The 17,615-nt window shown below is 40.0% G+C and overlaps 1 protein-coding gene across 17 annotated transcripts in view; it reads left to right on the top strand.

Moving 5' to 3' along the window:
- The first annotated feature begins 4,648 nt into the window (after positions 1-4,648).
- Positions 4,649-17,615, top strand: part of caska (calcium/calmodulin-dependent serine protein kinase a) — a 94,727-nt gene continuing 81,760 nt past the window's right edge. For 5 of the 17 annotated variants that reach the window (XM_088314594.1, XM_088314596.1, XM_088314600.1 and 2 more), the window contains exon 1: positions 4,650-5,411. In XM_088314594.1, coding sequence (XP_088170720.1) covers positions 5,353-5,411 — 59 coding nt within the window. In that variant the 5' untranslated portion in view covers positions 4,650-5,352. Of the gene's footprint in view, positions 5,412-17,615 lie in introns of all 17 variants that reach the window. The other 12 variants (XM_088314605.1, XM_088314608.1, XM_088314610.1 and 9 more) reach the window with 5 other exon arrangements.

A 17,615-nucleotide genomic window follows, 5' to 3' on the forward strand; every position in this document is an offset into this window, starting at 1 on the left:
TAAAAACATGCTATAAAATAGATTCCACTATAACAGCGGTGCCCAATTTTTTGCCCGCCGTGAACCGGTTCAACTCCATAAATTTTGCGGGGCGGGTGATGGCGGCATAATGCGACGAGGCAGGGGAGGGGGAGGTTGGCGCTCGTCAGTCTGTATGACGAGTGGGTTTCGTAAGTGCGATCGTTACGATCGCTATTTTACGTGTTTGATATTAGTGTAATGCGGCCGAGACAAGTAGCATCGGGCAAGTTTTCTTTTTCCGTCTGTGTGGCCTACTGTGGCAATGTTCAACGAGGCATGTGGCCCGGTACCGGTCCGCAGCCCAATGGTTGGGGATCACTACACTATGGGACATTTCACCATGACTGTACTGGAAAGAAAAATTGAAAAATGAGATGACTTCATTGGCACCCTCAAAAAAAGAAAGGAAATAAAAAAAAACTTTGCATATCATTTGACTTAGGCAATTCTGATTTTATCCTTCTCCTCCACTGCTGTAATTTCAATGTGTCAAGTGTTTGTTGAGAAGATGTTAGGACGTAAATTGCTTCAAAGGGAGAGACGGAAGGCCAACCATAATTTACATGTCAACAGGTATGATGATTTAAAAAAAAGCAGTGGTGGAAATTTAGACACGCAGTAGTTAACATGATCATTGAGGGCCTGACTCTTAATTCACGAGGCAGCAAAAAAAAAAAATGCCTTACACTTGGTCATGGTAGAAATGGTAAGCCTAAAGCGGGGGTGTCAAACTCATTTTTATGGACGTGCCACATCGTAGTTCTGGTTTCCCTCAGAGGGCCGTTATGATTGTGAAATCATATAAATGTATGATCAACTTACGTTATCACACACACACACGCACACACACACGCACACACAACAAATTGATGGAAAGACAGTTTTGAAATTACAAGCCAGTAAGTAATTGTTTGTGCAACAATTTTCAATTTATTTTAAAAGGGGGGATTGGTAACAAATAGTTGGCCATATCTTATGAATCAACGTTGTTAAAAAATGAAGAAAATGTGCATTAAAAGGAAGTTGACGCACATGATTTGCCCTTCGCGGGCCACCTAAAATGCGGTCGAGTGCCAGATCTGGCCCCTGGGCCTTGAGTTTGACACCTGTGGCCTAAAAGGCTCTCATGCTAGCTTAATTTCTAAATAAGCCTTTTGCTTACAAATCCGTGTAAATTTCCATGACTTGACTTGATTTTACAACTTTTTAGGCTAAGGTAGATGGTCAGATTTTCCTGTAAACTAAAGACGGACTTGGGATCTTCTCTGTATGCCTTGTTACGCTGGAACAGGTTTCCTATGTAAAGAGGGAGTTTAAAATACTCTCCCTGCTGCATTGTGATTGATATTTAATGGGAATGCAGTCAGACAGAACAAGATTTTAGAGGGCACAGACAGGGAGAAAAGAGAGAAGGGAGTAGAGGGACAAGTAGTGCTTACCGGTGTGTGAAATTTAAAAGAAAAAAAAAGGAAACGTGTTGGATAATATCTGGTGGTACAACCTCAAACACAAGCCATTTTTGTCATCATTTTCATTTTAGCTCAGTGGTAGTTACTCACATTTCTGCCACCTAAAAGTATCCAGGAGCCTCACAAATATTATGGAAATAGTCTATAAATATATTTCCAAAATAGAATATGGTTCCTCAGTGCTTTTTGACTTCCAATTTATTTTCAGCCATCCATCCATTCTCTGTACCGCTTACCTTTTATTACCTGACCAGGTATTACCTCACCAAGGATGCAGGTGGAGTCTATCCCAGCTGTCTTTGGGGTCATAGGCGATATCTACGCTGGCCTGTTTGCCAGCCAATCGCAGGACACAAATAGACAAACAACTGGCCACACTTACATTCACCCCTTTGGACCATTTAGAATGGTAGCCAGTCGGTATTTCAATTGAAATGTTGGCATCGGAAATCACCCAAAGTATCATTGCTGTGTAATTCATTGTAATGTTTGCATTGCAATGAACAGACTTTCCAATTCTGCAGTCTATTCCATTTCCGGTTCAATGGTTATGATAACACTTTTCTTCTTGCACATCATCAACACCATACTGCGGTGGCATGACAAAAAAAAAAAGAGGCAGACCACACATCGACTTTGTCTTCTTAGAATCTCACGGGAATCTCAGTGTACCGCATGATGATTTGAACTCCACATTCTATTGAATTTTGAAGGCACATAATCGTGAAATACAGATTATATCGGTTAGATGTTCACCTGTTTCTATTTTCGCCTTACAGCAAGCACATCCACTGGAACGAACCATCAGCATAAGTTCTAAAGCTGTGATTCTCCAAGTGTAGTATAGGCTCCATGTAATGGCATGCAAAAATTTTCAAATTGCGAAATGCTCCAGTGACTTCAACTTGTTTTTAAAATCCAAAACATTTGATGTACTGCTGTTGCATTCAAGTTGTATTTAAGTAAAAAGCATTTGAAATGAGTCATAAGGAAATATTCTTTCATTTTAATTTTTTCATTCACATTTATATATTTTTAGATGCAATACAATTTAACGGAATTGTTGTTGTTCACACCTTTTAATGAAAACTGTGCATAGTGTTATAGTGGTTAACGAAAACATTAAATATACCATGTAGTAATAAAACGTTGTTGTTTTTGGTGAACACATGGACCTACTATGTGACTGTACTTCAATGTTATAAGGAGGGAGCAACAATACCAACCCTATTTGCTATGATGCTTGTCTAAATGTACGACATAGAATAATGATTTTTTTTTTTAATCCATGAATAAAATAAGTTGGCAGTACAGTCCGCTCAGACAATAAAACTGCATTTCAATTCTGTTAAAACATTTATTTTATCTGATGCTTTACCTTGATTAGATCCACATTTACATCATTCAAACAAAATGAAATAAATTCACAGACAGAGATTGACTTCACAAATGACATTATGGTTTCTGTCGTGCAATTTTCTTGGTTGAGATCCAAGTAGTTAATTCACAAAACCAGTCGTACCACTTCCTCAACCGCCAGATTTGCAACTGAATGATCTAAAGAGAGTGATTACCAAACAGGATTCCGTAGTACACTAGTGTGCCGTGAGAGAATTTCAGGGGAGCTGTGAGAATTTGTCCCATTTCACATATCATGTCTGAAAATTTATTTGGATAGAATTAAGAATATATATTTTATTTATTCATCTTTGTCAGAAACATCTAGTGACAGGCACAATAATTAAACTATCTTCCAGTAGAGGGTAGAGTAAATCTGGTCCCACTAGGTAGAAAACTGGTGAGTTGACTTGGTTGCCATTTAAACAGGACAGAGAAAGGGATTACTTATATGCTTAGAAACTTTCCTTTCCTTCCCCAGAGAGTTGATCTGGAAGTACTTAGAGGAAAAGATTGTTTGAGTACTAAAAATGCATAGGAAAGGTGCTTTAACTCACCATTAGCATAGTTTACTCCTGTCCAGCCTTTACAAAAGGGCATATTTGATACCTATAATCTTTTATTGCAAGTAATATTTATAGGACCAGGCAACCAATGAAGCTTACCAACTCAGTGCGAAGAAATTCCAGAGTTTCACAGAGATACTCAAGACTTGTTTGGAAACACATAATTGAATTCTAAACAGTGCAATCTTTTCCTTTCTTCAAAAGGAAGCACCTTTTCATATCACCTTGAACCCATGACGTTTTCCACAAAGGTTAAGTGAAAGTTGTATAAATGTGATTAAGAAACCATCCACTTAACCCTCAGAAGCATTTTATTTAATTTTTTTTTTTAGAAGAAGCCGTACTATCTGAAGAATAAAACTCAAGGAAAGCACAGCGAGAACATGTAAACTCCACACAAATTCCCAAATTTGAAGTGGCCCCCATGCCACACAGTTCAGAGCATCAACCTTTGTCAGTGCAGTATTACAAAAAAAGGTAAAATAATCTGTGTATGTTCCGGAACATGAAATTGAAATAATTTATGAAGGATGGTGGCAACCTTATTGGGTCTGTTTTTTTGTAGGTAAGCATAAACTAAATCCCATTCTAAATTGATTTGAACCTAAAGATAGGTTACATCTTTCAGTCGTCATATATGAGTGTAGAACCAGTGGATAAAGTCTAGTGGAAATTTTATGGCTTGCAAGCTTGCTCTATTCGTAATTTACAAATGAATAATTAATCAAGAAGAAAAGGAAGCATGAACGTATTATAGTTAAAGCGTATATGTAAAATGTGGGTAAACGATGTGGAATTTGGAAGTGTCCCTTAAATGTAGCTATGTTGATCTCTGAAATACATATATATATATATATATATATATATATATATATATATATATATATATATATATATATATATATGCTGCCGGAAGATAGCTGGGATAGGCTCCAGCGCCCCCCGCGACCCTAGTGAGGAGAAGCGGTATAGATGTTGGATGGATGGATATATATATGCATGAAAATTTACAAATCATCACTCTCAATACAAAAGGATCTTTTTTTTTATTTCAATGGTGCGTTTGTTTGCAACTCGCTAATCGACGACACCACTAGGACACCCCTAACCAATGAAAATGTCCCGAGGAAACTGCGGCTACCAGGGTCTGTCACGTCGCCATTTTGGCTCAAACTGTCTCACCCGGCCTCAAGGAACTCTGGGAATCCTCCCTGAGCCAACATGGAAGACGGCGGGGAGCAGTTTCACAACCACTGCTTAGGTAGGCGGAGCTTGGCTTTCTGGATCGCTCCGTGGAGCTGAACGGAAGACATTGATGTGGTGAAGAAAACACGAACCAGAAGAAGTGGAGTGAAGTAAAGCGTGACGGGACGAGACCCTTTTGGATTGCTCCTCGACAATTTAAGGTTCGCGAGTGAGAGAGGAGCGACGGTCTGCAGCCACGTCCCGACGGGCATGAAGGTTGTCAATCGGCGGATTCTCGGGATGTGAAGCTCATCGTAAAACCACCTGGACATAAATTAAAGTGGAGGCGCACAGCGGGCTGGTCTGATTGTAAACGGAGCCTTAAATCGTTTTCTTTCTCATACCGGAGTGTGCCATCGGGAAAATTGGGAAAGGCGGGGCCGGACTAGTGGTGGTCTCCCACACCGGGATTACCGAGCTCCCCCTGCGCCGCTTCGTACCCAACGACGCAGCGGAATTATAGGGGGGAGCCGGGGGTGGTCCGCGGACGTTAACCGGGAATTATCCACCGACGGCACCGCCGCCGTTGGGCGCGGGCGACGTTTGTCAGTCATTCCTGTCATCGGTCACCTGGTCGTGGCCCTTTTCCCTCCCTGTTTGGAGCCTAACCCAGTATTGCTAGGGATTTGCACCTTCCCGTTGGAACTGGGACTATGGCGGACGACGACATTCTCTTCGAAGATGTGTACGAGCTCTGCGAGGTGATCGGGAAGTAAGTGTTTGCATTGCCGCTGTTATTCCACCATTTCGCCTTTCCAATTAGCGAACGCGCCAATACGGCGCACGTATTGTAATGTGCACGCTTTCAATGTGGCGTCTTTGTGCTTGAATCAATAGTAGCCTCGCTGGTTTGTATGATCCCTTAATCCCTCCCGTGTTGACCCCTGAACTCGTTTGCATACGTGCAATACATTTATGAGCCTCACACCAATAAGAAATGTCATGGAAAACAGTTGTTGCATTCCCCCTCTTATTGCCAACGTGGGTTTGGGGTCCATTACGTTTGCACCAGTGCACAACGTGATTCCACTTGGTAACTTTCTGCACAGATTAAAAAACACGCGCGCGCGCCCCCCTCCTACACACTGGCGCACACACATGCGCACACACCATCCTGAGTCATTCACGCCGCACACATCTGGTCATGTTTAGGGAATGATGGTTCAGGTTCATCTCGACCACTTGGAATAATATTCATCCCGAATGTGTGCACATCGTTCCCATGAGATTTATGCGTCGATGCTGAACTGCTAAAGAATGGAGGCAATGAAAGTCGAGACATGGCCGTTTTTTTTCCGCCTTCCGAGGTGGTGTCACAGCTGTACGGAGGCGGGATGGCGCCTGTATGTAAGGGAATGCTGGAAAGGCGGGACAGAAGTGTGAAGTTTCACTTCTCCCGCCCTAGTGTGTTGAAGGCAAAGGCCACTATTGAAGGTTTGATTTGCACTGCCGGTTGAATTCCAATGTAATGCCTACAGCAGTGTTTCCCAACGTATACTGAGAAAAATCTATTTCACATCAGAAAAGATCTCACAACACACCACCCAAAAAAATGGATACACGGATTAAGAAAGTGGAAGAGTATTTCATCGTTATGGCTGTCACTATGTCGCTTGCATAGCTAGATGAACAAAGATTTAGGGCTGGGCCAATAATTCAACATCAACTTGTATCGCGATAGTAAGATGATTGATATCAATAGAAAATAGCATCGATAAATTGTCAATCTGATAAAACAAAACAACAGAGCAGAAGGACCCTCAGCCTATCACGGCCCAACTAAGTAAATGTCAAATGTTATAATTGTCTTGACCTCATTTTGAAAGTTAAACTTTACATTTTAAAATAAAACTTATCAGATTTCAGACCCCAGATATTTTTTCCAAAAGTTAAAAAAACCGAATTCAATATATATTGATTTCGACCAATTTGACATACTTGTATCGCAATATAATTTTCAGCCATATCACCCAGCCCTACAAAGACGCATTATTTGTCATAATTAAATATTTTTTGGAATGACACTGGTTGGGAAGCACTGGACTACAGTTTACACAGTCATGTCAAGCTCCGGTCCTCAAGGGCCCTTTTTTCCATCTCTCACTGTTGCAACACACCTTATTCAAATGATCAACTCATCAGGAAGCGCCAAAGAAGCTTGCTAAGGATTTAGACACCCCTGGGTACTGTATTCATTTTTGCAGAACTGTCTCTTTCCCTGTACATTTCAAGTGACACATCAGATTTGTCTGTATTTGTGATGACACAACATGCATGTGCAGATTCAGATGATTAGCATTAGCATTTCAAATTGGCAAACAACTGCAGTGTCTCGAAATTGCTTTCGGCAGTCGGCAACACGTTGCACATGTAAGGCATAAGACATCATAGGCATGAGGCTACTTAAATGGAACAGCATCAACTTGCATGCTGTTAGCAGTCAGAATGGATAAATACCATTTCTTAAATTGAACATGCGTTAGTAAAGCAGGCCTGCTTGATTCTAAGCCGTTGCTACCAACGGCACCGCTGCAATGTTCTTAGAATTGTGCATGCAATTAACTCGAAACAGTTCCTCGCTGCTGTGTTAATGCCACAGGGATGACTAATAACGCAAACTGGTTATAAACGGCTGTGTTTATTTTTTGACAACCCTTCCGCTCAAGCGGTTTATTCCCTTTCACCCGTTTTGCTTTGCAGTACCTGCGTTACACCGGGGAAAGTAGCAGCTGATATCACAGCGTTTCACCAACCAGCCGTCAAGGGAGACGCTTGCTTTGTTTGTACATAACAGAGGCGCTCGAACGAGCGCAAGAATGGATCTTTTCCTGCTTTGAGCGACGCACAAATAGGCGAGCGTCATGCCAATGATACTCTGATTTGAGTGCACAAACCTGACAGTCAGTCAGTCAAGGCCCGGGTGCCCACTGAAGATGTTCGACAGTCCGAAAAGAACTGTGCTGCATGTTAAGGCAAGCCTGAAAATGATGTCTTAAACACACACCGGTGGCGAGTCAGAGATTTTCGTAGCACCTTTTGTCTAGGACGTTTTGGACGTGTGCGTCGCCAGAGCTCATATGGGGCAGCAGAAAAACTCAAATACAAGCCAGTTGTACAAACACACATCCAAGTTCTCTTACTAATTTAAGTCAATTATAGTTGTAACATTCCAGTCCAAGTCAAGCACTCTATTTCCTGCCACAGCTGTAGAGTGCCCCTTGTATTTCGTCTTGAGAAAAAGAGTGAGACATCACCGCCAACGTGAAGTCGAGCACCAATTTTCTTGCCTCTATCAGGGATCAAATGTATCAGTGATGTATTTGGCCTTCACGACTTCAACTAAACGTTTTAAAGGTGTGGTCCTAAGATATAATTAAGATCCATTCCTACGGCTACCAGGTTACCCAACTTGGAATATCAGAATGCACCGTAGGCGATCACTAACCTGCCTTAATCCAGTAGTGAAGTCATAATTATAGTAAATACGTATACGAACACTTTTGGCGGTACATTTAAAACAATCTAATGAAAAACTGTAATTACAGATAACTGACCAGTTCTTCTTGTATCACGTGTCAATTGTATTATTTTGTCGTTACGCACGTTACTTCATTGTGTGCCATTCATATCCTCGAAACAGTAGTATGACAGTAGGCCTATCACGCTAACAATTTTTTTATAGGACGATGAATTATTGTTGTATTGCACTGGAGAGGGGAGCTCTCCAATCTCGTTGCACACTTGAGTACAATGACAATAAAGGGATTTCTGATTTTCTGATTCTGATCTGATATATATATTATATATATATATATATGAGTGTCTGAAGACTGCCCTAAGTTCTGGGATTTGTGGGAATTTAAAGATATAGTTCTGCAAATGCTGTAAGACTTATAAACTTGACCTTTAAGGTCCTTCTGTACTTTGTAATGGAGATAGTGTACCCCTATAGTGTGCTTGAAAGAAGCCATTTTTTTTTCAACGCCGGTTGTCGGAATTCTACATCTGCCTCAAAGGTGGTGACCCAGAGAAGAAAAGCAAGGGCTCTAGCAAGATGGGAGCAAGTAAATAGAGAAGTGAAGACTAAACGAGACAATGAGGCCAGTCAATTTAGGATGGACGATGCGTCAGCGTCAACGAGGGGATCCGGAGAGTTTATTGTTGACGTTGAAGAAGGTGGTCCGTGAGCTTGACTCTCACGTTGAGAGACAGCCCATTCCTCTGGGTCATGCTGTCGTCTGGCTCATTATACAAAATAAAAGCATAGTGTGGGGGCCAAAAGTTTATCTTCATTCCATCATCTCTGTTTAACTAAACATGCGTATATGAGAAGTTGTAACAATAATTCCTGCGGAAGCCATTCAGGTTCAATAATAATGGAGTTGCCACAAGCCACCAGCCAGAAATCCATTCAATGATTGCGAGGCTAACATCTGTCTCCATGTACTGCTAATGGAGCCAAGATAGCCATCTCAATGGACATGCTGAAGATTTAGCAGTAGATGCTGTCATATAATGTACCATATTGCTGCAGAGATGATTTACTCCAGTATGAGGACAAGGAATTTATTGTACATGCTTCCTGGTACTGGAGTAGGCTTTACTGTGGTTGGATACCACCATGCATCGTCTATGTTGGAATAGATTTGTTTTGTAGAGCTGTGCCTTTTCATTGCAAACGCCGCTACGTTGTTAAGTGTAAATATTTCGTTGACACAACTAGAAGTTTTTAGTGTACTTTGACATCGTTATCGTTAATTGCAGCCCTAATATTTTCTGTAGGCTATGGAATCATACAATATGAAAAGCAATCACACACTAGGAAATCACATTGAATAAAATAACTCACGTACTCCTCACCATCATACAAGATCTTGCTGAATAACAAATAATTTTTAAAAAAAGTTAAAATTGGAGTTCTTTGTAATGGGTTTGGCCTAATAAGGAATGTAAACAAAAAAAGCTTGCACAAGCTGGATGATTCAGTCCAAATCTTGGTGCGTACTACGCCTGATTGAAATTTGCATGATGACTGTAGACGAGTGCTGGGGTGGGCTCTCCCCATCAGCTGTTTTTTTTCTGTGTGCTAAAAAAACATGCAGATGACAACAGGACTAAAGGGGGACTGGGCATTACTTATACATTTTGAGCACAAGCCAGATGTGAGTTATTAAATGTGCGGGATAGGAAAGTGAAGTGCGTCATAATCAACCCCCCCCCCAAAAAAGTAAGTTAAAAAAAAAAAAATTGGGCTAGTGCATTGTGACTGAATGGGGTCCCGAGCCTTGTAGGGGATATGCATGTTGTGTTGTTGCCTCCAGGGGGTCTTTAGTGCGTGTGTGTGTGCGGGGGTGTGTGTGCGTGTATGTGTGTGTATGCATGCATGCGTGGGGGTGTACGTGCGCGTGTGTGTGTGCAAGCAGCATGTGTAATATAATCCAAGGCACTCTGTAGGGGTTCGAAGGGTGGGAGAAAATGTGCTGAATGGCTGGTTCCGGCACGCACAATTACACATAGATGATACAGCAGCGAGATCTCACACTTGGCCACTTAAAATATTTATGCAATCCCATCAAGCCGGAACAAAACATCCCTGCCAGAACTTTACTGCTCTAAGTGGTAAAACAAACACATACAAGTCCGGTCACCCAGTGTTACAGTTGAATCTCCACGGTTGGACACAATTCTGTTTGTGAAGTTGTTTTAACTTCCAAACCATTTTTTCATAGGAAAAATGAAAAGCAATTTCATTTTGTTCAAGGCTCAAACCTTTATTAACTGTACAGGAAATGGTATAAGAAACATTTGAACATTCTTTCCCATCGTACTTGTGGAGAGAGGAGTCAACTATAGTGTAGTAGAACTTAACTAAAGAAGAACGACTCACTAAAGGCTTCTCCTGACAGACATGCGTTGAACTTTCCAGATAACTAATCAGTCATCAAAAATACCTGTAACACTATCTTGGGTAGAAGCATGTGATATGGCCAAAAAAGTAAATCCCGATAAAAGTAATTTTATATCCTGATAATAATATATAGCTTCAAATTGATATTTTCTCATTTTATTTATAAAATAGATATCGATATTTTATAGTCTACAAAATATATAAAAATCAGTGATTACCAGCCGTTATTGGGCCAAGGCATATATTTTAATTTTGAAAACTTTCAAAGCACACCATCAAATGAAAATGTCACAAAAAGTAGAAAGACAGGTGAATTATATAATTTCTGTCATCTGATAAAAGATAAGATAAAAGACTCATATTACAAAAAATGATATGTATGTATGATAAGCGATGTGCAGTTCTATCATACAATAAAGCTTTTATATCATATATATGATATTTATTGCTAGTGCCCGATGCTAATCTTGTTTTTTTTTAATATGTAAAATTACTGTCACCGTATGTCGCATTGAATAGATGCAATTTTGAATAAGTGTCAGAACTACACCAATGAATGTTTACTCCGATTGATCTTCTACCAATCGTGATCGGTCGATTCCCGTGAAAAAGTTTGCATTCTGCATTTGTGAATCAATCCCTTTTATTGACGATCACAAAAAACAAATACCTAAATTCTAATATGAATTGGCTTACCATGCCAATGATTTGCGCTTTCTGGTTGCCAGGTGAGTTGGGACTCCCACGGCGTTCTCATTTGACTAATTGATTAAATTACTCACAGATAGAGCCCCGCTACAAAGTATAACCGTTACCATTTGTCACCAGATTGGCAAGCTTAATCGCCTTCCCTTGTGAGCTCAGTCGTACGCTCCTCTTGCACGACTGAGGATTTTCCACATTGTCAAAGATTCTTCAAGATATCAACTGCCTAAAAGCTTAGAGAGTGACAGAAGCGCAGCGGTGTGACAAAGTGACTTTGCAGTGAAGAGTCTGCTGAGGCTTTTAATCGCTGTGCTGTGTAAACATCATTTGGTAGCTTTATAATTATACAGGACTTGCTGTTTGTAGTCTGCAACTTTGTACTCAAGTTCATGTGCCTCAGAGCGCTGCCGCATGGCATAGTGTACGTCCTCACATTGCTTTTTGACTGACAGCACTTCATCAGTGTCGCAAAGTTGAATACGTGACAGCAGCTTCGATGCTAATTGACAACAATACGCCTCCATTTAAATGACCTCCCGTTTCATTCCGATGTGCATGTTTAAATGCACAACTATCGAGCTGCCATGTGTAGAAGTCATTTTTGTCAGAGGTTCATTTGGAGTCGAATGGATTAAACATGTCTGGTGTGTTTTTTTTCCCGGTATAAGTCTTACTGTGGCTTTTGTTTCTTACCTCTTGCTGCCATCATTGAATTGAAACCTTTTCGGTCCAAATCAGTTGCCTGCCAAGTAACACACACCATCACCTGGGATACGGTTTGCAGCTCCTCTGGAGAGGAACACCCACTATATAGGAGGCAGGGAAAAGATATTTCCTTTGTAGCGCTCTGAGATGCCAGCTGGCTTCTGCAAACAGTCAAAGTCACACATGGAAACTGAAGTGACTTGCTGGTTGCTGCTCCACATTCTGGAAGGCTTGGTGTACTTTTTACATTTAAGACGAGGCAGAACATTGAGAAAATTATATGAATGAAAAATATATACATATTTGATTGGTTAAAGAACATATAAAATTGTGTAAAATATCTTGAGGGTAGAAAGATGAGAAATTCAGATTCAGGGTCTACTAAAGATAAGGCCGTTTTTTTTTTCTTCTTTTGATTAGAAGAAGAGATCTCGCTACTTGTATAATCCCAGAAAAGAGTGGGGCGTGTTATTTTTTGGGGGGGATGTAACCATCATCATGAGATCCTGGAGTGCACGCTGGTCAATGTGGCAAATTCAATGAAGGGTTTATTAGGTCATAGCCCACACACACAATGAGCTGTACTGTTTGGGTTTGTCAGCACTCTCTCAGTTTCTCTCTCTGGCCTGACAACCGAGTGGCCTGTTGACGGGGAAGCGGGATCATTATATTTTTGCTTTATCTACAGTTGTACTTAAAATCATCTTGTGCGGTCACAGGTTTGAGAGAGTTGAGAATAGGATGCCAAAGAATCTCAGTGGTCAAACACAATCCATTTGAGGATGCTGTTTATGTAACATTTTCATTTATATTTTTCATTTTATTCCTTTATATGTCTGTGTGAAAAGTATTTTAGTTATCACACACTATCAAATAAGACAGCGTCTGCATTTTTCCGATTGGGGCATAAACTGTAAAGTGTTTGGGTGATATCCTGCTTTGCTTTGTTTCGTATTGAAAAGGTGAAGGCAGATAAATGCTTGGTCTTCTGTTGTGTTGCTGATAAAGCCATTTTGGGGTGTTTTCTGTGAAAAACAAGCATCACATTAAGTTGCTAATCTTAAGATTTACTACTATCGAATCATTGATACCGTCGGCATGCAAAGGGTGCTTGAAGCTTCCAGAGCCTAAAAGTAAGAAATGAAGTTAAGTCACCAACAAATGCATGAAAAGCAGTCTCGTGTGAGATTTAAAGGGAGTGGAAAGCATTTTCACAAGTCGCCAGTGGCAGCAAGCTTGAAGGCCTGCTGCTAAATTGCTGTAATAGATTACACTTTTTCGCTCTGTTCAACTCTCTTCCTCCAAAGCTACTTTTATTTTGCTCTGACTGCTCAGAAGCCATTTAAAATGCTGCATTGTCTCCTCTTTTTCTAATTCATAATCCTGCACTTTGTTAAAGTCAGAATTTTTGCACGGCCACTTAAACACCCTACTAAGGCTGGATTAACACTGCATGGTTCAAGTGCTACGATTCAGATTTCTTTTTTTAAATCTCAAGTGGCACAATTCAAATATGCGTCATGGCATTCTAAACAGAAAAACAAACACTTTCAGTCGAGTCATTTTGGACTGGAAGCAGGCCTCTTACAAATGTACAACTGTGGATACAAATTTGAAACAGAGTTGGTGTACTCCCTCGTAGTGATCTTGAAATCATTGTAATCCAGTAGTCCCACTTTTTTTGCCATTAATGGGGACCAGAACCCCCTGCATAAGGTGAAAACCCGCAAAGTAGAGTTAGACTTTTTTATTATAATTATTTAGAATTTTTATTTTGGGTTGATTTCCGCCTCTCTTACACCATTGCGACCCCCCCGACATGGTTCCAAACCCAATAAATACTTGCTACACAACAAATTTAACTTTAAAAATGAAAAAAATAAGACTAAATACCAAGATGCAAGCTGCAAGAGGAATGTGATCTACAAGCCCAGCAGCGGTCACAACATTGGCTGATAACTACGTTTTTATTTAGAATTTTTTTTAAACAATCCTGGTGGATTAATGCATTTTTAAATCTTTGTTGCTGTTGTTGTGCCAAACGAAACTTACTGTCACTACTTTTGCTCTTGTTGCTTTTGCTGCTTCTTCGTTGTCTTCTTTTCTCTTTCCTCCTCTTTTAAGACAACAAAGAAGAAGCACTTTCACCAGAAGTAATCATGGCAAAACCTTCGCTTTGCACAATAACATTAACAAGGACCTTCGAATAAAATGCAAAACAAGACAAACTTTAACAAACCTTTAACATTTTATTTACCAATGATTCGTCATCCTTATCTTGCTGAGCCAACTTCTGAACACAGCTATTTATGATCTGCTTATGCGGCTCGACTCTGACAAACTGAATAGCAAATTTTAATAACGTTATAAATGCTATCCGTTTATTGGTGGAGCTCCTGCCGGGAACCGATCACACGCCGGTCGGTATGAACAAAGGCTGCAAGTCAACTCATCTAAACAATGTGTCTCTCCGTAATATGGCTGGAGATATATCTGTATTTAAAAAAATAAATAAATAAAAAAATAAATCATGCATATTTTTGGAAACGCCCACAAAGCACTGGAGCCATACAATGCAAAGCTCAAAGTGGTGACGGATCACTGTTTACTGATTGGTGATGCAGACACACCCATGTCTGCACATATGCACACATGCTGTCAATCTAAACTGCAGCAAAATCACATGCGATGAAATATGGTGTAAATATGCTTCATAAGAAGTGTGACAATCATTAAAGAAAGGAAATTGCCACCGGCGCCGTGTGGAGTAATGCAGAGGTTACCCTCATTTAAATCAAAGGGTGGAAGAGTCAGCCCAGGGTAACTGAGCACTGTGCAACATTTTATATTCAAGTTGTTTGTGTATTACTTTATTATTTACTTCTGTGTTAATGCTTTGGCATTATTTATATAAAATTTGAGCATTAGCAACCTACGGTTATTTTATGGGTTTTTTCATTGTGTCACTTGAAATGTAGATACTTGTAAATGTATCTTAAATTAGAATTGGGCAGTCGGACCCAAAAAGTAAATCCAGCCTAAAAATAATTACGTAATTATTGAGCTAATGGAAATTCCATTGAACAAGAGTTGCAAGTGTTATTTTTGGCATTTGTGCATTCCGTTTTCCCTTGATGAGATTCCTGTCAATTCACATTTAGGAAGGCCTTCAATCCAATCGGCGACATTAAGATTATCCTTGTAAACCCCTTCGTACTGTGTGATCATGTGGGCAGATTATCGCTTTATTGGAAATGCCCCTCTGTTGTTGGGGAGGGGCGACTTAGTCCTGAAAACAAAACATTGCTAGATGACTTCAGTTGTTCTGTACGACACGTTATCTTTGATATTTGGACTGAAGAAACAATCTCTGGACGTTTAATTTAATTTTCCAATTACTTTTTAGGAAACGCGAGTATGGACAGTATGGATAACTGTAACACCATCAAAGTCTCAAGACTTTGCCAATTTGAATAGCCCTGGAGCAAGCTGGTTTTCATATGTTCAAGATCTTTTTCTGGTTTTGCACCCATTTAGACATCAATAGCAAGACGCGTTTTGCAATCCGTTTAAATCCTGTTCATCTTGAGGCTATGTTCACAATGTATCGGCAGTATGTGCTATATATCGCAATTGTTTTATTATCAAGAACGTGGCTGTTCACAGTGCCATAATCTTCTGAAAGGGATCATGTACCAGATCACAAACCAATGGAAAAAAAACTAATCACATAATCTCCAGCTCGCCTGGCAAAGCAAACATATTGATTTTTGCATTAGATAACTTTATTTGAGATAATGGTATTGACTACGAGAGACGATCACTATCAGTTAGATGGCAAAATATTGATAACGTAATATAACGCAGAACACAACACAGTGAAACCACAAATTATTACTTTGTGTTTTATCATGTTTACTCACTTCTCTGGTTATATTGTTTTGTAACCATTCAGGGCCCATGGCTTTAACTTTGATTAACCATTTTTACGATTAGGGCTGCAGAATATATGGGAAATATAAATAATGGCCTATGCAACATGCGTATCGCAAAGTCATGCAATAATTTTCTCATTTAATTGGATGCTTTTCTCTGAATTTGACCAGTCGCTGTATACTTTTTACACAGCGTGTACACTTAAAAAAACCTCTAATCTCGTTGCACACTTGAGTACAATGACAATAAAGGGATTTCTAATTCTAATTCTAATAAATGTGCATCGCCACCCAATATTTGGACATTAATGAGTGGGATTACAATTAATTTGCAAAGAACACCTTGCGCTTGGTAATTCTGCTGCATTTAAAAATGTCATTTCTATTTGTACATGTTTAACATTACATCAATATCGCTGTAGTCAATGTCCATATTGCAAGTTTTTTTCAATTTTGTACAACAACATACGGTGGATTTGTTTTCTATTATCAGTATCAGTGTCACATTACTGTTTTGTTATATTCATTGGCAAAATTGTGTTAGTTTTGGGGGAGGAAAGTATTTAAAATAATGGCGTCTGTGTAAAATAAAGTTTGTCTTTTCCTATTCATAAACCAGAATGCTAACCTCTACCAAGGAGCGACCTTATTCGGATTGGAAATTTCACCCTAATATGCAAAATGAGGGGGAAAAAATATTTATTTTATTTTTGATACAATTACAAGGTATGCTTTCAACTAATTTGACAGTCGGGTTTGTGAGCAAGCATTGCCGATATCAGAAGGGTGAGGCAATATTTTGGCCGAAAGTCACAGCAACATTTGTCGAATTGTTATGTGTGTCTGTAAAGGGACGTGTCCTGTCGACTGGCATTAGGATTCTCAAGCATCTGCTTGTAGCTCCTAAAAAATGTTTGGGGCACTTGTAAGTCAAGGTGGCACAGCAATAGCTTCCCAACTGGTGCGTTGAATGCAGTTTGGTTTTGGTAGTTTTCCAGAGTACTGTGACGTGGAAAATTCATTTTGAAATAGTTGACTGGGTTGCTAACAGTGAAACGAACGACACCCATTGGCTTTAACTGATAGTCGCTGTGGGGGAAATGTGGAAAAGCGGTTCCATAGTAGCAAACTACTTTGTGTGGGTGTGTTGCAGCCTGTGTGACGAGGACAGCAACAGGATCTAAATCATTCATTTTAACGATATGTATGAGTGCTGGTGTGTGTGTGCGTGTTGTGCGTGTCAGGTTGCAAGCTAGTGTCTGTCTGCTGAAAAGATGTTTGGTTATGTGCAGCTGCCTACGACAACACCCCATAGATGTGTGATGTGAATGAATGCTAAGCAGGTGAAAAATAAGAAGGCCGGGAGTACATTGATGGCCGTGTATGAGGGAGAGAGGCGAGTGTACGGCCGCAGTTAGCATGGCTGCGTTGACATGCTGTCAGACAGATGGCTGACACATGTGCCACATGGCAAGCGGCGCAAGCACACAAGGCTTGTGGAGGTGAGCAAGGCGGGAAAAAAATAAGTCAAAATCAATATGCCCCAATGTCACACAACAAAGCCAAAGATAACAACGAGGGCACCGAGGGTATTAATCATGATCTTTTTTTTAAATTTATTTTGTTTTCAGATAAGCATGGCATATAATTTTTTAAAGGTTAA

This window comes from Idiotropiscis lumnitzeri, chromosome 14, assembly GCF_059441095.1.
Source record: "Idiotropiscis lumnitzeri isolate Australia: NSW breed Sydney's pygmy pipehorse chromosome 14, RoL_Ilum_1.0, whole genome shotgun sequence".
In the NCBI taxonomy this organism is placed as follows: domain Eukaryota; kingdom Metazoa; phylum Chordata; class Actinopteri; order Syngnathiformes; family Syngnathidae; genus Idiotropiscis; species Idiotropiscis lumnitzeri.